This window comes from Vulpes vulpes, chromosome X (genome assembly GCF_048418805.1).
Source record: "Vulpes vulpes isolate BD-2025 chromosome X, VulVul3, whole genome shotgun sequence".
In the NCBI taxonomy this organism is placed as follows: Eukaryota; Metazoa; Chordata; class Mammalia; order Carnivora; family Canidae; genus Vulpes; species Vulpes vulpes.
The window spans coordinates 63,063,479-63,088,184 of record NC_132796.1 but is presented as its reverse complement, the minus strand read 5'-3'; the positions used below and the strand labels follow the sequence as shown (position 1 = coordinate 63,088,184).

Genomic DNA, 24,706 nt, shown 5'->3' with positions numbered 1-24,706 from the left:
ATCTTTTTAATTCTTCCTTAATTTCCTGGTTGACCTTTTCATCTTTTAGCAGGATGGTCCTTAACCTCCATGTGTTTGAAGTCCTTCCAAACTTCTTGTGATTTAGCTCTAATTTCAAGGCATTATGGTCTGAGAATATGCAGGGGACGATCCCAGTATTTTGGTATCGGTTCAGACCCGATTTGTGACCCAGTATGTGGTCTTTTCTGGAGAAAGTTCCATGTGCACTTGAGAAGAATGTGTATTCAGTTGAGTTTGGATGTAAAGTTCTGTAGATATCTGTGAAATCCATGTGGTCCAGTGTATCATTTAAAGCTCTCGTTTCTTTGGAGATGTTGTGCTTAGAAGACCTATCGAGGGTAGAAAGAGCTAGATTGAAGTCACCAAGTATAAGTGTATTATTTTCAAAGTATTTCTTCAGTTTGGTTATTAATTGGTTTAAATATTTGGCAGCTCCCACATTCGGGGCATATATATTGAGGATTGTTAAGTCCTCTTGTTGGATAGATCCTTTAAGTATGAGATAGTGTCCCTCTTCATCTCTCACTATAGTCTTCGGGGTAAATTTTAGTTTATCTGATATGAGGATGGCTACCCCTGCTTTCTTTTGAGGACCATTTGAATGGTAAATGGTTCTCCAACCTTTTATTTTCAGGTGGTAGGTGTCCTTCTGTCTAAAATGAGTCTCTTGTAGACAGCAAATAGATGGGTCCTGTTTTTTTATCCAGTCTGAAACCCTGCGCCTTTTGATGGGGTCATTAAATCCGTTCACGTTCAGAGTTTCTATTGAAACATATGAGTTTAGTGTCATCATGATATCTATTCAGTCCTTGTTTTTGTGGATTGTTCCACTGAACTTCTTCTTAAAGGGGAATTTTAAGAGTCCCCCTTAAAATTTCTTATAGAGATGGTTTGGAGGTCACATATTCTTTCAGTTCCTGCCTGTCTTGGAAGCTCTTTATGTCTCCTTCCATTTTGAAGGAGAGCCTTGCTCGATTACGTATTCTTGGTTGCATGTTCTTCTCATTTAGGACCCTGAATATATCCTGCCAGCCCTTTCTGGCCTGCCAGGTCTCTGTGGAGAGGTCTGCTGTTACCCTAATATTCCTCCCCATATAAGTCAGGGATTTCTGGTCTCTTGCTGCTTTAAGGATCTTCTCCTTATCTTTGGAATTTGCAAGCTTCACTACTAAATGTCGAGGTGTTGAAAGGTTTTTATTGATTTTAGTGGGGATCTCTTTATTTCCTGGATCTGAAAGCCGGTTTCCCTTACCAGATTCGGAAAGTTTTCAGCTAGGATTTGTTCAAATACATATTTTGGCCCTCTGTCCCTTTCGGCGCCCTCAGGAACCCCAATAAAACGTAGGTTTTTCTTCCTCAAGCTGTTGTTTATTTCCCTTAATCTGTCTTCATGGTCTTTTAATTGTCTGTCTCTTTTTTCCTCAGTTTCCCTCCTTGCCATCAACTTGTCTTCTGTGTCACTCACTCGTTCTTCCACCTCATTAAGCCTCGTCGTTAGGACTTGTAGCTTGGATTGCATATCATTCAATTGATTTTTAATTTCTGCCTGATTGGATCTAAATTCTGCAGTCATGGAGTCTCTTGAGTCCTTTATGGTTTTTTCTAGAGCCACCAGTAGCTGTATAATAGTGCTTCTGAATTGGCTTTCTGACATTGAATTCTAATCCAGATTTTGTAACTCTGTGGGAGAGAGGACTGTTTCTGATTCTTTTTTTTGAGGTGAGGTTTTCCTTCTAGTCATTTTGCTCAGTGCAGAGTGGCCAAAAACATGTTGCATTGGGAAAAGGAGAAAAAGAGAGAGAAAGAAAGAAAAGAGAAAAAGAAAAAAGAGAAGAAAAAAAGGGGAAAAAGAAGAAAAAGAGAAAGAAAAAGAAAGAAAGAAAAAAAAAGGGGTGGGGGAAGCAATCAGAAATCAAAAAGAAAGAAAAACAAAACAAAACAAAAAGAACAAAAAACACGGGGGAGTATCTTCTGATTCTGTATTCTTTAAGTCCCTTGACTTCCTCTGGAACTTGCCCATCTAGCTGGTCTTCTGGGGGAGGGGCCTGCTGTGCTGATTTTCAGGTGTTAGCACTTGGGGGAGCTGCTCTGCCCCGTGCCTGGTGCAGGGCTCAGTGGGGGTTGTTTACCCCGTGAGGCCCCAGGAGGAACAGCCACCGTGCCGGGGGGAAACTCTGGAAACCTGGATTCAGCCCCCGCAGTAACTCCGGGGCTCTCCGTCTGCAGGGCCTGGGGGCTCCAGTGCGGGGCCGCTGATCTGCTCAGCTTGGGGCAGGAGCGTCCTTGCTGTCCTGGGTCCTCCAGGTCTCTGCCTGTCCCGGGGGGACGCCGGATCCTGGGCTGTGTCCTGGCACCCTGTGCTTTGGCGCCTGCGCTGTTGGATTCGCGCTCCCGGCTGCGCAGCCCCCTCCGCGGAGCCGCCCCCGAGCCCCTCTGAGCTGCTCCGGGTCCCGCCGTGCGCGCTGCAGCCCTTAGGGAGCTCGGCGCACTCTCCTGGGTTAGCAGGTGTCTGTTATTGTCCCCGGGAGCCTGAGGGCATCCCCGCCCTCCTGGGTCCTCCTCTAACTCCCTGCGAGTGCCTTTCCGCCCAGGAAGGTTGGTGAAGCTCCTGCTTCTCCGGGTCGGGGCTTTCCCGTCCTGGGGCTACTTGCCCTGGCCTTCGCCCAGCTCCACGTGGGGCCCCTCCCCCTTGGATGCCTTTTGTTTCTTTATTTCTTTTTCCCCGTCTTCCTACCTTGATAGAAGCCTGAACTCTTCTCACTGTAGCATTCCAGCTGGTCTCTCTTTAAATCTCAGACCGAATTCGTAGATTTTCAGAATGATTTGAAAGTTATCTAGGTAATTTTTGGGGGACCCTACTCTTCCGCCATCTTGCCCCTCCTCTCTTGTTTAATCTTTTAAAGTCTTTGTAGGGATCCCTGGGTGGCGCAGCGGTTTGGCGCCTGCCTTTCGCCCAGGGCGCGATCCTGGAGACCCGGGATCGAATCCCACATCGGGCTCCCGGTGCATGGAGCCTGTTTCTCCCTCTGCCTGTGTCTCTGCCTCTCTCTCTCTCTCTGTGACTATCATAAATAAAAAAATTAAAAAAAAATTAAAGTCTTTGTAGTAAAATCTCATTTGTCTGATATCAGTATTGCTACTCTAGCTTTCTTTTTACTTCCATTATGCCTGAGAAATGTTTCTCCATCCCTTCACTGTCAATCTGCAGACGTCTTTATGTCTAAAATGAGTCTCTTATGGCAGCATATAGATGCTTCTTAGTTGTTAATCCATTCTGACACGCTGTATCTTTATATTGGTGCATTTAGTCCATTTACATTCAGAGTAACTATTGGTAGGTATGAATTTAGTGCCATTTTATTATTTGTTTTGTCATTCTTTCTGGAGACTTTCTCTATTCTTTTTTAGTCTTTGTCATTTCTGGTCTTTCCTCCGCATTCAAAGAGCTCCCTTTAATATTCTTGTAGGGCTGGTTTAGTGGTCATGAATTCCTTTAGTTTTTGTTTGTGTGGGAAACTCTCTCTTTCCATTCTGAATGATAGCCTTGCTGGATAGAGCATTCTTGGCTGCAGATTTTTCCTATTCCACACTTTTAATTTATCATGTCCCTCCCTTCTGGCTTGTCACGTTTCTGTGGAGAGATCTACAGCTAGCCTTATGGGTCTTCTTCCTTTGTATGTTAGAGACCTTTTGTCCTGCTGCTTTTTGGATTTTTTTCTTTATCACCGTATTTTGCAAATTTATAATATATTTTGATGTTGGCTTGCTTTTACTGGTTTTGATAGGAGTTCTCTCTGTCTCCTGGATCTGGATATCGCTTTCCTTCCCTGGATTAGGGAAGTTTTCATCTATTATTTCCTCAAATAAACCTTATGTTCACTTTGCTCACTCTTCTTCTGGGACTCCAGTGCTATAAGTGTATTTATGTTTGATGAATCCACTGAGTTCCCTAAGTCTAGTGTCATGATCCATAATTCTTTTTTCTCTCTTTGGTTTAGTTTCATGATTTTCCATTGTTCTGTCTTCCATATCACATATTTGTTTCTGTGCTGCTTCATCCTCCTGGTCATTATATCCTGTCTGATTAAAATCTTAGTTATTGCATTTTTATTCCAGGTAATTAGCTTTTATCTGTGTGGTAAGGGCCTCCATGAAGTCTGTATATTTTTTAAAAAATATTTATTTATTCATGAGAGAGAGAGAGAGAGAGAGATACAGACATAGGCAGAGGGAGAAGCAGGCTCCATCTCCATTCCATGCAGGGAGCCTGACATGGGACTCGATCGCTGATCTCCAGGACCTCACCGGGGCTGAAGGGGGCACTAAATCGCTGAGCCACCTGGGCTGCCCCCCATGCAGGCATATTTATGTATTTCAAATAAGTCTCTGGCCATGATCTTTTCTTGTTGTTTCATTTGGGATGAATTTCTGTATCTTGGCATTTTATCTAAGTCTCTGTCTTCTTGTTTGTTTGAAAAGCCCATTATGTGTCCTATTCCTAAGAGTAAAGGCTTTATGAAGAAGAGGTCATATAGTGTCCTGGACCTGGTGCTTCAGGGAGTATTTCTGGCATGTGCTGGGTTTCACTTAGCTGCTGTGCTTTGGCTGCCCTGTCCTTCAGGCCAGTCATCTTCAGAGGCTCTCCTTGCCTGTAGTGGGGATTGTTTGGTCCTTAGGCTGAATATGGCAAGTTTTAACTAGGTGTGTTCTGTTCTGCTTGTTAAATTAGACCTGATGCTACATCTGCTAGAACTGAAGCCTTGCAGAACTCTGGGAAATGTGGTATTTGTAAGATTTTCTGCTGGTCTTATGGGGAAGAGGCCTTCTTTGCTGGGACTTAGGCACACTTATCTGAGAAAATGGTACTAGCACAGTGCAGGAGGTTGGGACTTGGTATAAACAGGTTAGTCAGCCAGTATTGGCACTGTGCTGTTTACTAAAACTTGCTTATACTGAGAGGCTGGGAAGGGAAATGGTGCCACTAGCTCCTTTATCCCCAGAGAGGAGTCTCAGTGCTTACCACTCTCAGGGAACGACTTCCAGAAGAGTAAATAATCTCCCCTCCTCATGAGTTCCAAACATTTTTCAGATCACCATTCTCATACTTTCTCTGTGTTTCTTGTCTGCCTGGAGCAGTACAGTACACTTTGGACTCTCTTCCAGCAAGCATACAGACTTTTATTTTATTTATATTTAAAATCAATTAATTAACATATATTATTAGTTTCAGAGGTAGAGTTTAGTGATTCATCATTTGCATATAATACCCAGTTTTCATTATATCAAGTGGGCTCCTTAATGCCCATCACCCAGTTACCCCATCCCAACCCACCTCCCCTCCAACAACCCTCAGTTTGTTTCCTGTTGTCAAGAGTCTCTGAAGGTTTGTGTCCCTCTCTGATTTTTGTCTGATTTTATTTTTCCTTCCCTTCCCATATATTCATTTGTTTTGTTTCTGAAATCCCACGTATGAATGAAATCATATATTTGTCTTTCTCTGGCTGACTTATTTCACTTAGCATAATACCCTCTAGTTCCATCCATGTTGCTGGAAATGGTGAAATTTCACTCTTTTTGATGGCTGAGCAATATTCTATTGTATATACCACCTGTTCTTTATCCATTTGTCTGTTGGTGGACATCTGGGTTCTTTCCATATTTTGGCTATTGTGGACATTAAGCGTGCAGACTTTTAAAATTCCAAACTTTAGGGAAGTGCTATGACAGGAGCCTGTTCTGGTTTTCTGGAGGAGAGTCTCGCTGCTGGAAGACATGCAGGTTTGACTGAGAAGGGCAGTTGCATAGAATGCAGAGGAATGGGATTTGGAGCAAGTAGACTAAAGAGCCAGTTGGGGGCAAGAAGCTCTCAGGAGGTGTCTCTGCCTATGCTGGGGGGTAACGGCAACTGCTGGCTCTTTTTTTGTCCAGAGAGGAGGAAAGGTGTATCTGTGAATGCCACCTCTCAACACATGTGCTCAAAGAAGAGAGAACAGTCTCTCCCTCTTGGGCCTTAGGTGATCCTCAGATGAGCTCTCTGCTCTCAGGCTGTTTGCCTGCCATATTTCCAGGTATAGGGTGATGCCCTCAGGGCTCTATCTCAGGAAATCCCAAAGTCCTCTAAAACTGCAGTCTTTGAGCCCAGCTAGTTGTAAAAACTCACAAAAATAAGCCCCTCTCATTTTCCCAACCAGTGGCTTTGGGGAAGTATTCTCCTTGTGAACTTCTCTGTGTGCTCCCCTCTCTCTCACCTTTCTGTGCAACCAGGGCTCCCTCCCCTCCACTGCACCTGTGATGCATGATCCCTTTCTTCCCAAACCAGGACTCTGTTTCCTACCTTCCCGGATGTGGCCTCTTCTCTCCCTTTTGTTGTGGAGTTTATTCTGCCAGTCCTCAGGTCAGTTTCTTGCATATTCAGAATGATTTGATAGTTAACTAGTTGTGTTTGAGGGAAGAGAGAAGTCTAGGTTCCTTCTGCTATGTCTCAGTCAAGCTCCTTTCCTGAATTTTTTTTTTTAATTTTTATTTATTTATGATAGTCACAGAGAGAAAGAGAGGCAGAGACACAGGCAGAGGAAGAAGCAGGCTCCATGCACCGGGAGCCCGACGTGGGATTCGATCCGGGTCTCCAGGATCGCACCCTGGGCTAAAGGCAGGCGCTAAACTGCTGCGCCACCCAGGGATCCCCCTTTTCCTGAATTTTAAATAGCAGACATACCACTACTTATTTAACATTTACTTTTATGTCTTCATGGAAAGACCTCAAACATAATAATTACTGTCCAATAACTCCTAAGGCATGCAGGGTCCAGTAGCCCTTGAATGAGGGAAGACCTGGAACTCCATCACTGCTGTGAATGACAGTGAGTGAGTCACTTTTCTCTGGGCCATAAAGATCTGTAAGATGAGTTAGATGGACTCTCCAATAATCGGTGAGTTGCCTTCCTTATGTAATGTGCTTTGATTGTGTTAATAAAAGTACTTAGATTTTCCTTGACATTTATAAGTAAATTATCCTAACATGTTGTATAAGCTTAAATGTAGACCATTCTTACATACTAGGTAATCCTCAGTCCCAGTGAGAAATAAAAAAAAAAACTTCGATAGATATAAATGAAATAGCAAAATGTCTATTGAGACTATTGTATTATTTTTTTATTAGACTTCCAGTTTTCCAATGAATATTTTTTTATTGTCCATTTTGGTTGCTTAAGATACAGTCATTTTGGATTCTGCTTGTGATTCTTTTACTTGAACATTTATTCCAAGCCATGATTATTTACTTCCTTAATAGTGGAACAATTTTTAAATTTGACCCACATTCATAGTATTCATGGTATCTACGGTATTCTCACGATAGTATATTGCTTAAGTGATCTTTTAAAAGTTTTGTTTAAGAGACCACCAATACTTAAAAATTATAAATTCATACCTTCACTAATAATCACCAAATTTATAATTTTTACCTTTGTAATCAAAATCCTATTCTGTCAAGTCAAATAGTTTCTCTAAATATCTAAAGGTAGGGCAGCCCGGGTGGCTCAGTGGTTTAGTGCCGCCTTCAGCCCAGGGCCAGATCCTGGAGACCCAGGATCGAGTTCTGCGTCGGGCTCCCTGCATGGAGCCTGCTTCTCCCTCTGCCTGTGTCTCTGCCTCTCTCTCTGTCTGTGTCTCTCATGAATAAATAAACAAAATCTTTAAAAAAATAAATAAATATCTAAAAGTAGCATTGATTAAAGTTGAACTCGGGCTAATTTATCTCTCCCAAATACTACTTTCATATTCAAAATCAAATACTTAAGAGAACTACCAGTAATAGTTTTGTAGGATTGCAGGGTTCTTATCTCACAGAGTCAAAGAATGAATCTCATGAACCCAAAAGGGTGAAGTGAAGTGAAAGTTTATTAAGTGAAGGTGAGAACAGAAAGAAAATAGAGAGCTTTTTAGCTCTCTAGAGTGGGAAAGGACCCTAATGTGTTGCCTTTGAGGGATTTCAGTGGCAGTCTTTTATTGAGAACTGACTGGGAAGCTTGTTTTTTATTTTTATTATTTTGAGATTGTTGTGTCCTCTTGGTTTGTTCCCTTATCTTTTGTTTAGCTCTGTCTCAGCATCTCCACCTGCCAGGAATAGTTTCAGAGGTGTCAGGGGTCTCCTATCTCTCCTGCATATACCTTAACCGCTTCCCTATTTATGAGACAGGACCTGTGGGCAGAAAGAGCTATACTGTGTTTGTAAGGAAAGACTAATTGTATACTTTTTAATTAGTGGGGATTAGGAACAGTGCAAGTCTCCAAAGAATCTGGAATCAAGGTTTTCAGGACCTTGAGGGCCAACTGCTGCCAAGATAAGGTTACTTTTTAGCATAAGGTGCTAAGGCAGCCCGGAGTTCCTTGAGGAATGTCATGCTCTGAATGTTTCAGGTACCTATCAGTGGGCTGCAAGCTGCAAAGATTTAAATTTAAGTGACATTTCTTTTGCCTTTGTTTCCTACATCAATAGGAGTTATCAGGACTCGAATATAAAGTGAGGGAAAATTTGTTGAGGGAAAAATCTTGAACTTATATTTATCCAGCATGTATCCAGCAATATATCCAGCATATATTTCTTTTTAAGGAATCCAGGTTGACTTAACTAATTGTTTATTCTATGTGTAATTAGAATATTAATACATCAGCAAAGATTTGCATTTGTCTCCTTATGGTCTTAGATTGCCTCTCTTTCCCTGTTTTTCTGTGTGGAACACTCGGCATCCCCTTTGATGTAATTAAAAACTACTCATGCTTGAGTTCTAAGGTCTATGTTTATTTTCTGATTCTACAAACTATATCAGAATGCTCTGCTAGGCCCCGTGAGCCAGGTCCCCTTGTATGATTGTTAGTTCCATGTAAGAAAAGGCAGGAACTCACTACTATACGTCCAGAAACAAAGCAGGTTCCTATCACGCATTATACTCAGTAGCTATGTGTTAAATGAATGAATGAATCTTAAAAAACTGATGATAGTCTTTGGTGCTTTCTTTTCATCATCCATTGAGGAAAGCTGTAGAAGCATAAATGATCATAACATTGAATTCAGTGTGGTGATTACACATCAAAGTATTGTACAAACTTTGAACAAAGAAATATAGAATATTAACCTTATTTTCAGATCTTATTTTTCATTTTTACTTAGTTTGCTTTTCCTGAGAGCCGCATTGACTGTGCTTTCTTTGCTCCATTGACTCTGCTTTTCAATTTTCAAGGACATAGGTTATCAGCAGTTCTTTTCTATACCCTGTCACTAAATTCTAATACTGAACCCCTCTATTAACTGTTTCTGGAAATACTGCTCTTGTTGAGCAGCTTTCTTTTTCTTTGCAGCCGTGCTGACTGGAAAACTCCTATAAGGTAAATTTGGCCATTTAACAGTATAGTATTTGATACAGGGGTAGAGTGTGAATGATCTTGGACCAGATATGTCTATAACCAGTAGTCTGAATCTAATTACTTCTTTTGTACTTTTAGCTATCTCACTTACTAGAATTCCTGCTGTGACTATTTCTTAGAGATATCTTTTCTCTGATGTCAGGAATAATCATACCTTTTCCAGATCCTTGAAAGTTAGTAATGAATGGTATGTTAGAGCAAGTATGAGATGACTGTTCTTACTACCATTGGTCATTATAGGAAAATTGCTGCATTTCTGATTTTAGCATGTCTCATTTGCAAAATAGCAGTGATAATATTCTATACATTTAACCTGCACAACCTCCAACCTCCATGCTAGTTTCTACAGGAGTAATGAGATGAATAAAACATGGACCTTGTCTTTGTGTACAAAGAGAGCAGTAAACAGTGTAGTCTCTAAAGTCAAATAGACCTGGATCTATATCCTGGCTTCCCCACTTACTAAATGAATGGACTTTAAAAGTTGTTTAACCTCCCTGTGCTCCAGTTTCTGTATAAAGTGGGACATGACAGTAAGTACCTCATTTGGTTATTATGATTATTAACAGATAAAGCAGGTAGAACCATTTGTTACACTAAGTAGCAGCTCAATACATGTTAGCTAGTTGCAATTAATGTAATTGGATATTTTGGAATCCCATGGAGGAGATATATCCTGAAGATCCATCTGTGCCCAAGCTAAGGAGTTTGGACTGTAATCAGTGGTGGTTTTAAGTGGATATATAACAAGATTAGATTTGCTACTTTAAGTTATTAATTCTGGCACTGATTTTAGAAGAAGCACTTTGATGATAAGAGATTCTTTTACCTCCTAAATCAAAGGTTGTGAATCTTTGGTTTTGTCTTCACACTGTTTACATGCACAGAATACTTCCATTGTCTTTCCATCCATTCAGCCATCCATGCAACAAGTATTAGTTGTTTTTGTGTCCCAGACACTAAGAATATAGCCGAGAACAAGACAATCATGGTCTTTGTTCGTATGGAGCTCAGAGTCCGCTGGGGGACATTGAAGAAAAAATAAGTGAATGAGATAATTACACATTGAAATCTTTCACTCTGCAGATCTAGCTCTGCCCCTTCCTGTGTAAAAAGCTTCAGTGTCTTTATATCACTTCTGAATAAAGTTGTAAGACCCTTTTATATGACATGTGAGGCTGTAGGATCTGGCCTCTGCCTGCCTCTGTAAGCTCATCTCTCTTCTCTCCCTGCTTCCATTTTATTGTTATTTAACACTAAACTGTATGTGGTTTCCTGTACTTTCTTATTTGCCTATGTACTCCTTCAAATGCTGCCCTTCTGCCTGAAATGTTCTTATTTGCTTGCTTAGCTAGTTTTCATCCTTTAAAAGCCGGTAATGTTAACACTTTTCTCTGAGGAGTATTCCCTGATATTCCACCTTTGCTTCCTAAACTTAGGTATCTTCCTTTAGTAATCTCATGATGTCCTGTCCTTATTTCTTATCCCTGGACTTGGGCATTGTCTTATAATTGCCTGTGTCTGAATCTTCATTACATTGGGAGCTCCTTAAGGATAAGATATTTTTATTCTTGTATCTTAAAACAGTTTTTTTTATTTAAATTTATCTTTTATTGGTGTTCAATTTGCCAACATATAGAATAACACCCAGTGCTCATCCCGTCAAGTGTCCACCTCAGTGTCCATCACCCAGTCACCCCCACCCACCTCCCCTTCCACCACCCCTAGTTCGTTTCCCAGAGGTAGGAATCTTTCATGTTCTGTCTCCCTTTTTGATATTTCCCACTCATTTTTTCTCCTTTCCCCTTTATTCCCTTTCACTATTTTTTATATTCCCCAAATGAATGAGACCATATAATGTTTGTCCTTCTCTGATTGACTTATTTCACTCAGCATAATACCCTCCAGTTCCATCCATGTCGAAGCAAATGGTGGGTATTTGTCGTTTCTAATGGCTGAGTAATATTCCATTGTATACATAAACAGTGCTTGGCACATGATTGTTATGCCATCATTTACCTTTAGACAAATGAGCTACGGACTTGCTAGCAGTCCATTATCTTATTAAACACAAGTATAAGGCAGTAGAGATGAAGAGAAGAAGCTAGCTTCAAGAGATCTTTATAAAGGGGGATCAAAATTGAGTAGATGAGATACGGAAAGAAAGTTTCTAAGCTAGGGAAGCTAACTGCTGGGCATGTCATTACATGAGATAGATACTCCAAGAAGGGAAACAGGTGAGGAGTCATGATGAACTCAGTTTGGGGTATGCTATGTTTAAGAAAGGTTTGGAGTCTATCCAGAAAGGAATAGATTAGACACAGTTAAAAATATGGATACAGAGCTTGGGATTGGTCAGAACGGAGAACCATAGATTTGGGGTTATCTATCTGTTAATGGTATTTCAAACTACTGGAGTGGATTTTTACCCAAGAAAAATGAATGATAAGCATTTTGGAATGGTTTTATTGAAGAGGTAACATTTGAAATAATGTGTTTTAGAAAGCATGGAAGGGCATAATGAATAGAATTATTTTGTCTCCTTCAATGATTGGGGATCTTCTAACTTTCTTAATGTGTTTTTTATTTTTATTATTTCATGTGATTTCTGCATTTCTTATCATAGAGTTAGTTGGGGTATTCTGAAGATCATAGAGATTAGATACCTCTTATAATGTTATAGTTCTCTTCTGGGTTGAATTCCAGATAGAGTTTACATCTTGCTGAGTGTTTTCTTCCTTATCATTTTGCTTTGTCACTGAACCAAGAATTGAAGAACTGTTGTGATTTGTTGATTTAGAAAACTCAGCTCTAGGGATCCCTGGGTGGCGCAGCGGTTTGGCGCCTGCCTTTGGCCCAGGGCGCGATCCTGGAGACCCAGGATCGAATCCCACATCAGGCTCCCGGTGCATGGAGCCTGCTTCTCCCTCTGCCTATGTCTCTGCCTCTCTCTCTCTCTCTCTGTGACTATCATAAATAAATAAAAGTTTAAAAAAAAAAAAAAAAAAAGAAAACTCAGCTCTAGAAATGTTCTGTCTGGCCTCAGTGAGTCTTATGATCAGCCTGGTCCTTGTGTCTGTATCATTGAGAACTCCTATCATGTTCCTTCTCAGTTTAATATTTATGAGGCTCAGCAAGGCCCTCAAATCCAGAATGCTGTTAATATTTAATGGCTTCCTCAGGTTTATGTGGAAGAGTGTTTTAATGTCTCTGGCAGTACTCTTTCATTTTGCTGTTTTCCATTATTTAAATGCCATCAAATTTTTTATATTAATCTTTATAATACGAAGTCTAAGTTTAGGTCCCAAATCAATCTGCTTTTCTTCATTGTTCTCCTAATTAGGCCTAATATATGACAGTAAGGCAAATATCTTAGGGGAAAACAAATCTTTACTCCTTACTTAAACATGCTTTGTTTTTTTTTTGTTTTTTTTCATGCTTTGGTTTGAACAGCCTTGCTCAGACCTAGAGCCTTAGTACATCTGAGTGAGACTGTCAGATGAGTTGTATTACCATCATCTACCAGATTGGGCATATGTGATCATCACATCAATTTTTGCAGAAATCACCTTTTTTTTTTTTTTTTTTTTTTTGATAGCAATAGCTCTTGACTTTTCTCTACATAGCCAGACTAAAACTACAGTAGCAGTGGCATGCTCAACAGTGATTCTTCCCTGGGACTTGGGAGTTTATCAGAATCTCCAGGGGTACTTATAATTTGAAAAAGTCCCCCAGGTGTGATTCTGATTTGCTCCCTCTTCCTCTTTCTCTGAGAATCACTGTTTCATCACTGTTTCATTTCTAGATGAAATAGAAATAGGCACATTTATTAGTATATTGACCTTGCATAATTGAACTCCCTAATCCCCATGCACCCATACTTCCTTTTTGAGTGGTACCAGTAGTTCTTTCTAATATCAATAACTTCTGAACCCAATTTCTACCTGTCATCAGGTGTAGCTACCACCAAAGCAGCCCTGTTAGTGTTTAGAAGCCTGTAAAACAAGGAGTTCTCCACTAGCTTGAGGGCTAGTTGAATGGTGTGGTTTATTTAAATGGGAGTCCTTTGCAAAGACTTAGACTAGAGTCCAGGATGTATACTATCACCACTCCCTCACCCCCACCAATTTTATTCCAACATTTTACGATGAAAAGTTTCAAATCTATACCAATTTTGAGAGAATTTCAGGATGAATATTTATATATCTACAACCTAGATTCTATAATTAATATCTTAATATATTACTTGTTTAATCATGTATCTACCCAAATATTCATTCCTCTATCCATCCATTCACCTTTTTTAAGGATTTCATGATAAATTCCAGATATCAGTACAATTTCCCCTAAACACTTTGGCATACCTTTCACTAATAAGAGTTTAATATTTATTTATAGTCTTTTCTTTTGATGTAAAATTTACATACAGTGAAGTGCCCAAATCTTAAGTGCTCAGTAGCTTGAGTTTTGATAAATGATAAATCTGAATATCCCAAATCCCTATCAAGATATAGATTATAACACCCTTTTTTTTCTGCCCAGATTATTCCCTCTTGACTTCTATAGTTTCTGACTTAAAGGTAAGAAAAAGGCTTGTCAGTGTTCCAGGACAAATAGGGTTCAGTTTAATGATGGATCAGCAGATTTCTGCATTGCCTAAAGTACCTTGTATTTTAAAATATATGTGAATATATTAAAACAAGATACTGAGTAAGTAATTTTTCAGTTTTTAAATAATTATTTCGGAAAGTACTATAGGTATAAATACCTTATATCTATTTAGCTAAGTATTTTAAAAGGCAAAAGCTCTAGTTTAATGAAATGTGAGGACATATGCATAGAAACAACTGGGGAAGAGAAAGGAATTGGAGATGAGATGGGAAAAAAATCACATACATAATAGTGTAATATAACATATATTAATATGTAGTTAATTGGTTAAAATATATATTATGTATATCTAACATCATGACATATCACAGTCTGTCTTGACAGCAGTGGCATGTAATTTATTCAAGAATATCAACATATCATAATCTGCCCTTAGGAAATACAGATTTAATTCTTCTCACTGTTGGTCTTGGGTGTTCATCATTTTATTTTTAAGCCTTTATGCCTGGTAACCATCTCTTATTTGGCTTATTTTTAGAGTGATGTAGCATATTTTAATTTATATAAGTGTATTTAAAATACGCTATAAGTTTGAAATTATTTGCTCACATTTTTTGAATAACATACAAATGTATTTCTAATAAAATAATTCTGATCCCAAAAGGAGAAGCTGTGACAAAAGTAAATTGTGATATTTTCATAATAAAAAGATATGACAAACATGCAGGCATTTGCATGTCATTCCTGAAATATTGCATACTGGCTTTGTCAGTACTGGTAAGTCCATTTCAAGGATGTTGCCCTTAGTCCATTAGTTTGGATAATGAGCCCTATAAAGTACATTTATAACTTTGGCACTGTAAGGAGATGGATTCTAATTTTCATCCTTTTATCTAGACACATTGAAAGAAGGTCAATGGAGGATTCTTTATGATTCATTGTCCCAACACATACCATATGACAGAGACCTGATAATGTCCGTGCATAAGTGTTTTCCTTATTTAGGAATAGCACTTGAAAGAAATCTTTTTGTGTTCATCCTTTGAAGTAGAAACGTATTAAGAGAAGCTTTATCCCTCTTTTTTTGTTTAAAACATTATCACATGCGTGACCAGATAGCTGTTCTTAAACAAAAGAGAAAATAACATTTAATAAGAATAATCATTTTCTTAGATCTTTTAAGGGGGAAAAAACCCATTTTCTAAACAAAAGAAAAGTTTCTGCCTTCCAAAACATTAGAAAGCTTATGCTTATACTATAATAGTTGTACTACCATTATTCTTATTAATGGCATTGAAAATAAATATTTAAATTCTATTCAATGCTTATAGTTTAAAGACTTCAACATAGCAACAAGAAGATATATTCTGTAATTTAGTGTCAATTTTATGTCAAAATGTGAAATTGTATACTGTTTTTAATTTTGTCTTCCAAGAAATTGGTTTTAGATTCAAAATTGTAGGTGATTAGTTTTCAATGGTGTAATCATTAATGAGAACTTTTTTGCTATGTTTATCTTCTTTGTAGATGTAAAGCAATCATAGATCAGTTTGGTCAGAGAATAATCTCTAAGCATTTCCTTGTGGAGGACAGTTACTTTTCTGAGAACACATGCTCACATGTACAATACCGGTAAGGCACCCCTCCACCTACTGTCCAAGGGAAGGTGAAACATTGGAAAATTTACTTGTGTAATTATATTGACACTTCTGTGTAACTGTGTTCTTAAAGTTAGATGCAAATATGTATCAAACCAAAGATGTATCCAATATATCCACTGAGTCTGATTGTAGGGGAGTCCAGTCTAAGTTTGACTCATTAGTATCAGCTGGGGTTTGTCTGAAGGTCACATACCCTTCTTTCTTTTTTTTTTAAGACTTTATTTATTTATTTGAGAGAGAGAGAGAGAGACTGACCACAAACGAGGGGAGGGGCAGGGAGAGGGAGAAGCACACTCGCCACTGAGCAGGGAGCCCCATGTGGGATTATGACCTGAGCTAAAGGCAACTTAACTGCCTGAGCCGTCCAGGTGCCCCTACATATCCTCCCTTCAATGAGCCAAGAAAAGGTTAAGGAAGAGCTTAACTTGATTTGAGGAGGCAACACTTTTATCATGACTTAAATCTTTGAAATATGCCTTCTGGTGTTCTATAACTATAAATGTAGGTTTATAACTATATATGAAAATTATTTATATAACTGTAAATGGAATCTGAATCACAGATTAACTGTTTTGTGCATTACAGGCAGATCTCCAGGTCAGTTCTGATTACAGATAGATCTATACTAAAAACGGATTCAGATCAACAGGTAATTTTAGCCCTGTACTTTTTAATAAATGTTGCTAAATTAATCTACATGGTACTATGTATAAATTAATATTGGTGAAATAAAATATATTAAGTCATATGTGCTAATGTATTTAATGCATTTTTTAAAAAATACATAATGGCAATTTTGCAATAACCTTGGTTTCTTGAAGATTTCCTTCTAGCAGAACAAATTATTATATCTTATGTAACAGATTTATTCTATGGAAATTGGACTAAGTCCTAGTTTTTGACAGCTGTTCTGTAAAATCGAAAATATATTGTTATGGGAAGAACAAGAGTATCCCCAGAGAATACATTTAAAACTCTAGGAGGAAAAGGCTTTATGGTAACCAGCCCTAGCACGGTAGTGGTAAGGTGACCATTAGGCCTGGAGTGAATGAGTACCAGCACACCATTTCTGGTTCTAATTTTTCCTCATCATCGTTGTTACTTTCAGTACCTTCTTCCTTCTCCTCATTGCCAATTCTGTAGGAATGTCTTTATGTTATGGTTTTTTCCTCAGTCTGAACTCCTAAATTCCAAAAGTATGCCCCCCTTCTTCTGATCATATTATGCCATGACTGATAAAATCAGTTTACTTGGTGTGACTGTCAGACCTTTTCTGTATGCTAAAAATAGATTCCACAAATTCCTTAAGTTAGAAGCTTTCTGATACATAGAATAAATGTTTGCTATGCATATGAGCATAAATACTTTTAGTCATTCAGTAAACAATGAGTGTCTTCTACATGTCATCCAGTGTACTAAGATCTTAAGACAGTGTTAACCATGATAGCATCTCTGTCCTCATAGCTTGGAAGATACAGATATAGAGAGAGAAATAGCAGCTAGAGTTAAGCATGTGTGGGCAAGTGTGAGCAAGGAAGGACTGGTACAGAGGCTTGTACAGGATTGTAGTGCTCATCACAGTGTCCTATAATTGCCAGTTAACTTATCTTTATCTTCCAGTAAACTGTAAGCTTTGTGAGTATGTTAAAGAATGACAGGGAGGCAGAAAAGTAAAGAGAGAAAATAGAGACAATTCTGTAGAAGCTGAGCTGCGAAGAATAAGAAAGAGGAAGTGATTCCTGAAAAGAGATGTGGAAGTGAAGGGGGCTTTTCTTTAAAAGATTTGTGTATATTTCAGCTGATGCAGTGGAGCTAATAGGGAAGAAGAGGTTGCAGATACCGAGGAGAAAAGGAAGACAATTAATGCAGCAAGGTCCAGGTAAAGGCTTGGGGAGAGTGGGATTCAGAGAATAGGTAAAAAGCATTGCCCTTGAGACACCTTGAAATAAAAGGGTGAATACAGGACTATTTGTAGGTCTGGGAGTTCCCATCTGATAGGATCCATTTGCTCTTTTTTTTTTTTTAAGATTTTAATTATTTATTTGAGAGAGCACAAGCTAGGGAGGGCAGAGGGAGAGCGAGAAGCAGACTCCCCACTGAGCAGGGGAGCATCAGAATGATATGGAGCTCAATCCCAGGGCCCTGGGTTCACAACCTGAGCTGAAGGCAGACACTTGACTGACTGAGCCACCCTAGCACCCCTTATTTACTTTTTAAATTACAAAATGAGGTCATCCCCTGGGAATGGGGGTGTAAGAGTACTTAAAAGGCCAAAGCTCAAGAAAAGGTATACAGCAATAACTATGAGGAGTTGTGGAGTGAGCTATCTCATGGTCAGATGGCTGCACAGCTTTGATGGCCCAGTTGATTTTGGAGGTTATGGGCGTACAGTAGCATTAATCTGCCACTATCCTTTCAGCTCTTCCATTCTTTTACCCAGACCCACTCTGTTTATTGACCTGTTAAGAGACCTATAATTCCTTGTCCTCTCTTTTTCCTCCCAGTTTACCAGCTTCCTTCTGCCCTCTTCCTTTTCCATGTTTTGGACCCCTTGGTTAATGAACTTAACCATGAACCATCTTATGAACTACCCTTCCAATACCTTTAATTCCCATGTAGCCATGCTCTTCCACTGCACTCACAGAAGAAAATTCTGTTCCTGGATGAGGCTATAATCTACGTCTGGGTTACAGAGGAATACACGAGAAAACTACACAACCAGACAGACTGGCACTGCCACAGAGTCAGGGTTACCAACCTCATTCATCTGAATACTACCTACCTACCACCAGGTAGGTGCCTACCTGGTGCCTCCGATAGCTCCCTGTCCCTTTCCCCTCAGTACCTAATCCATATCTTTACTATTCTACCCATCCTTCTCCCTCTTAGCTCTTCCACTTCACCCCCTGCTTCTTTGAGAAAAGCAAGGCCACCTACTAAGCGCAGTGGCCCTTGACCTCCTGCCCCACCACCCGCAACTAATGGACATGTACAGAGACTAATGAGGGGGCTCCCCTCCCTGTCCAAGGCCAGCAACCCCTTTCAGAAATGCTCTACACACACACACACACACACACACACACACACACACACCTACCCTGTATGGCTGTTCTGTCTTAAGGCTTTCCCTCGCTACTGCCACCTTCCCCTCAACCTATACACGTGTATTAGCATTTTCTGTTTCAAAAACAAACAAAAAAAATACTCCTTTGACTTTGCCCCCATCTCTAATTGTATCCAATCTCTCACCTGCTCTTGGTCAGCATTTTCAAGATAGTATCTGTACTTGCTGCCTCTAGCTCCTTACCTCTCATTCATTTCTAGGCCTGGCTTCTACCTTCACATTACTACCACCATTTTTCTTGCTAAGCTTATTAATAACTATATGATGGTTAGGACCAGAAGACATTTTTTGGCTTTTGTCTACTGGGTCTTTTCTGGTACATTTCACAATGTTATAATTTGATTATTCCCTGTTTTGACTTCCATGACACTGTGCTGTCCTGATTCTCCTCATAACTCTCTGGACATTCCCTTTCTGCTTCTTTGGTGGGCTCTGTCCTCCTCTTAAATATTGGGGCTCCTCAGGGTTCTAACTTCAGCCCACATTATCTCTTGTTCTGTGCACATTTACTGCTTGACTCCATGTACTGTCATGGTTCTAACTGCATAAATGTTGGTGACAGCCATTTTTATATCTCCCAGCAATGTTGGCCAAACTTCCTGATAGATGTCTATCACAAAGGCCTCTCAAACTGAACATACTCAGAGCTGAATTCACCATCTTCCCTCTCAAAACTATTCATCCAGCGCTCCCTACCTTCATGAATGGTGCTGACTTTTTACTAACGACTTTTTACTCCCATCTCTGTTATCCCGAGGCTCCAGGTCCTCTCATTGTACTTTCTAGAAGTTGCTACAATCTACTTTTCCTCTCAGTCCTTATTCTCACTGCTCTGGTTTCAGGACTTATTATCTCTACCTTCTAACTTTTTGTTCTGCCCCACATTTCGTCTCCTTCAGATCCATCCTCTGCAGAGCTATCAGAGCGATCAGTCTAAAATGTACATTTGGTATACTTTTCTTTTTTTCCTACATGGCTTTTTTCTTCTTTTTAAATTTTTGAAGCATATATAATGAGACTTAAATGGAGGAAAAAATAGGTATAAGTCTAGATAAATTCTTAGAAAGTGGCATTAGAGGATTGAGGGAATTGGCTTTTGATGACTTTTATTAATCTCTATGAGATTTAAGATCTTCTCAGAGTTCAGGACACAGAAGTTACTGTGGTAGGGGGTTACTGATTGTATTTAAATTCTTAAAGATTAGACATGATGGTTGTAGGAAACAAAAGAAATACAGGCATACCTCAGAGATATTGTGAGTCTAGTTCCAGACCACTGTAGTAAAGCAAATGTCACAATAAAGCAAGTCAAATGATTTTTTTGGTTTCCCAGTGCATAAAAAGTTATGTTTACACTATGCTCTAGTCTATTAAGTGTGCAGTACAGCATTATGCCTAAAAAATGTACTTACCTTAATTAAATATTTTATTACTTAAACAATTCTAACCATCATCAGAGCTTTCACTAATTTGTTGGTGGAGGATCTTGCCTTAATGTTGGTATCTGTTGATCAGAGTGGTGGTGGTCAAAGATTTGGATAGCTGTGACAATTTCTTAAAATAAGACAACAATAACCTTTTTGTATCACTTGACTCTTCTTTCATGAATGGTTTCTCTGTAACATACAATAGTGTTTGGTGGCATTTTACGCACAGTAGAAATTCTTTGAAAATTGGAGTCAATCCTACCACAATCTGTTTTGCTTTATCAACTAAGTTTATATCATATCTAAATCTTTTGTGATCATTTCCAATATCTTCACAGCATCTTTGTCTTAAGTAGATTCCGTCTCAAGAAATACTTTCTTTGCTCATCCATAAGAAGCAACTCCTCACTTTTTAAAGTTTTACCATTAGATTGCAGCCATTTAGTTCCTTCAAGCTTCTTCACTTCCAGTTCTTGCTATTTCCACCACATCTACAGTTACTTCCTCCACTGAAGTCTTGAACCCCTCTAGGTCATTCATGAGGATTGGAATCAACTTCCTCCAAACTCCTGTTAATGTTGATATTTTGACCTCCTCCTATGAATCATGAATGTTCTCAATGGCATCTAGAATGGTGAATCCTTTCCAGAAAGTTTTCATGTTACTTTGCTCATATCCATCACTGTATATGGCAGGTATAGTTTTACAAAATGTATTTCTTAAATAATAAGACTTGAAAGTCAGAATTATTCCTGGATCCATAAAATGCAGAAAATATATTGTGTTAGCAGACATGAAAAGAACATTAATCTTCTACATCTTCGTCAGAACTCTCGAGTGATCAGGTTCTTTGCCAATGAGCATTCGTAGTTTGAAAGGAATCTTTTTTCCTGAGCAGTAGGTCTCAGCACTGGGCTTAAAATACTCAGTGAACCATCTTGTGTTATTCAGGCTTTGTTGTTCCATGTACAGAGGACAGGGAGAGTAGATATAACATAATTCTGTAAAGGCACTAGGATTATTGTAATGGTAAATGAGCATTGGCTTCAACTTAAAGTCACCAGCTACGTTAGCCTTTAACAAGAGTCAGCCTGTATTTTGAAGCTTTATTTTTTTTATTATTATTATTTATTTTTTTATTTTGAAGCTTTTAAGCTAGGTCTTGACTACTCTCTAGCTGTGAAAGTCCTAGATGCCATCTTCTTCCAATAGAAGACTGTTTGATCTGGAAAATTTGTACTGTAGTCTAGCTACCTTCATGAATTAACTTAGCTACATTTTCTGTATAACTTGCTACAGCTTCTATATCAGTATTTGCACTTCTGTTATGGAGAGGACTTATTTCTTTAAACCTCATGAACCAACCTTGGCAAAGCTTCACTTTTCTTTAACTTTTCTTACCTCTCTGAGCCTTCATAGAATTAAAGAGAGTTAGGGTCTTGACTTGAATTAGACTTTGGCTTAGAGAATGTTTTAGCTGTTTTGATCGAGACCACTGAAACTTTCTCCATATCAGCAATATGGCTGTTTCCCTTTCTTATCATTCTTATAATCATTAGGGTAGCACTTCTTAATTTCCTTCAAGAACTTTTCCTCTGCATTTACAACTTAGCTAACTGTTTGGCACAAGAGGCCTAGTTTTTGGTCTTTCTCAGATTTCAATGTGCCTTCCTCACTAAGCTAGATTATTTCTAGCTTTTGATTTAAAATGAGAGATGTGCGACTCTTCCTTTTACTTGAACACTTAAAGGCCATTATAGGGTTATTAATTTGCCTAATTTCAATATCGTGGTGTCTCAGAGAATAGGGAGGACCAAAGAGAGGATAGAGACTAGGGAATGGTTGGTTGGTGGAACAGTCAGAACACACAAAACATGTATCAATTAAATTTACTTTTCTATATGGACAGTTCATTGAGCCCCTAAAAAATTACAGTAGTAACATCAAAGATCACCATAATAAATATAGTAATGAAAAAGTTAGAAATACTGTGAGAATTACCAAAATGTGACATAGAGACATGAAGTAAGCAAAATGCTGTTGGAAAAAAACCAGTAGACTTGCTCGATGCAAGGTTGGCACAAACCTTCAATTTGTAAAAATAAATAAATAATTAAAAATGTAGTGTTGGCAAAGTGTAGTAATGTGAAATGCAATAAAACATGGTATGCCTGAACTTAAATGTTGGTGGAGTCCCTAAGATACCTTTCCAGCTATACACATTTTTAGTCATAATCGTGACTATCGTACAACATTAGGTGTATGTTTTAGTGGCTCTTCTCTCTTTAAAGTACAGCATGTTGTATTATGGACAGCTAGTAGCAAAAGGGAGTTAAGAGGAATATGAAGAACACAGTTTTTGAGACCTCTTAAGCCCAAAAATACACTTATGAGTAATATAAAACATTGATGGTCATTTAAAGTTGTAAGTATAAAGGCATATAATATATTAGCAGTGCCTATAGTATATCAGTATACTGCATATCAATAAACATTACTTAAAAATAATTTTCCATTTTACTGTATACTCTGGGTTTCTAATTTTATTAATGGAATCCTGGAATTAATTTGAAGACATTCATTTTCAAATATTTTGGTATATGTTCAGCTATACTTTGTTATATGTTGACTTATTGCTTTGCTTATTTCAGTATCTTTGAGACTTGTGACATTTTTAAATTGTAGTACTTTGTATCCACTACTTTTAGCCACTATGAATAATCAAAATTAATTTAATATCTTTTTCAAATACCGAAGTGTATATAATTCAGAAATAATAAGTCATAATTGAACCCTTTGAAAATAAGTGAGGAATTAAATATTAAAAATATTTGAAATAAAAAAATATTTGAAATACTGTCTATGAATTATATGAATGCAATATATATATGATTTATAAGTATGTAAATAATGCAGAAATTTGATGTTCTGACACATGCTCATGTTACATGTTTCAAATTCTGTTCTAAGTTAAATATGTATCAGCTAAATCTTTTCAAACATTAATGGAGTTTGAAAAAAGACACTCAATTTGAAAGTTAACTACACTGTAATGATAGAAGAATGAAAATGAAATCTACCAGCTATGTCTAATATTTTGTTTCCACTTTTTAGATTTCCATTTTGACAGTGCCAGGAGAGGAACCAGGAACTTTTGCTGTTCGAGTCATTGAGTTATGTTCTTCAACAATGACATGCATGAAAGGCACATGTAAGCACAGTAGAATCTAGTTGTCTTGTGTGTTTGTTTAGGTAGTAAAGGGGGGCAGCCACTGATAAAGTTGGGTTCTGTTTTTAGTTTTGCCATATATTTTTGTATTCACATTATTTATTCACATACTTTATGTTCATACAGTAAGTCATTTTATACATTCCCCTTGCCTCTAATCATTTTTGTGGCTAAATCTTCATAGGCACAATTTATAAACCCTCCAGTGAAAGAATTTCTGTGACTTTCCAATTCTTTCTATAATTTTACTTAAGCTTATTAGAAACCTACTTTCACAAAATTTATTTTCTTTACTACTTATTTGCTTTGCTTTTCCTTAGAATTCTTAATCCAGGGATCCCTGGGTGGTGCAGCGGTTTGGCGCCTGCCTTTGGCCCAGGGCGCGATCCTGGAGACCCGGGATCGAATCCCACGTCGGGCTTCCGGTGCATGGAGCCTGCTTCTCCCTCTGCCTGTGTCTCTGCCTCTCTCTCTCTCCCTGTGTGACTATCATAAATAAAAAAAAAAAAAAAAGAATTCTTAATCCAGTTCATGAATTTCTAAATATGTAAATCCTCTATTTTTTTATGACTCTAAAGTTAGGTACTACTTTATGTTCTTTTACCAATATGTATCAAAATTTCTGTCTCTAGCACTGTCAGATATCATGTCTTATAGAACATATTTCTTAAAGATGCTTCAGTAAGTAGAAATCAGCAAGGATACCTTAGATATCATTATACCTAAACCTAAACTATGTACCGTAGGAATTACAAAAAAGCAGAGGGTGGTATGCCTGATTTGAAATGTTTATAACCTTATTGCATACCTAATAGAACAAGATGGTATTAACTATGTGCAGTGTATTCTGCTAGACATTTCAGGATAGGTAAAGATGAGTATGACATAGATCTGACCTTAGGGAACTCACAATCTAGTGCAACAAATAAGACACACAAAAGTAGCTGTAAGAGGAGAATATGAAAGTACCACAAGAGAAGTACTAACGAATAGTGGACTGTAGAGATTCATAGGATGGAAGCATGTTAGAATTTTTAAAATACTGTAAACTTATATTAAGTTTTATTCAGACCATTATATGAATTATGAGAAGTGGAAGACTAATCTGGTTTGGCATAGTCCATGTCTTCAAGTGTAGAACTACTACTTACTAAAAGATAACTTGTCCCTTTTTGCCATAGTCCTAAATTTCACTTTGAAAAGTAGCTCA

The 24,706-nt window shown here is 38.3% G+C and overlaps 1 protein-coding gene across 9 annotated transcripts in view; it reads left to right on the top strand.

Moving 5' to 3' along the window:
- CHM (CHM Rab escort protein) overlaps positions 1–24,706 on the top strand; it is a 255,280-nt gene that overhangs the window by 179,053 nt on the left and 51,521 nt on the right. For all 9 annotated transcript variants that reach the window (XR_011998361.1, XM_026016746.2, XM_026016743.2 and 6 more), the window contains 3 exons: positions 15,583–15,687; positions 16,302–16,365; positions 23,382–23,478. Coding sequence is in view for 8 of the 9 variants with exons in the window: in XM_026016746.2 (XP_025872531.1) it covers positions 15,583–15,687; positions 16,302–16,365; positions 23,382–23,478 (266 nt within the window). In the remaining variant the exon portion in view is untranslated. The remainder of the gene's footprint in view (positions 1–15,582; positions 15,688–16,301; positions 16,366–23,381; positions 23,479–24,706) is intronic.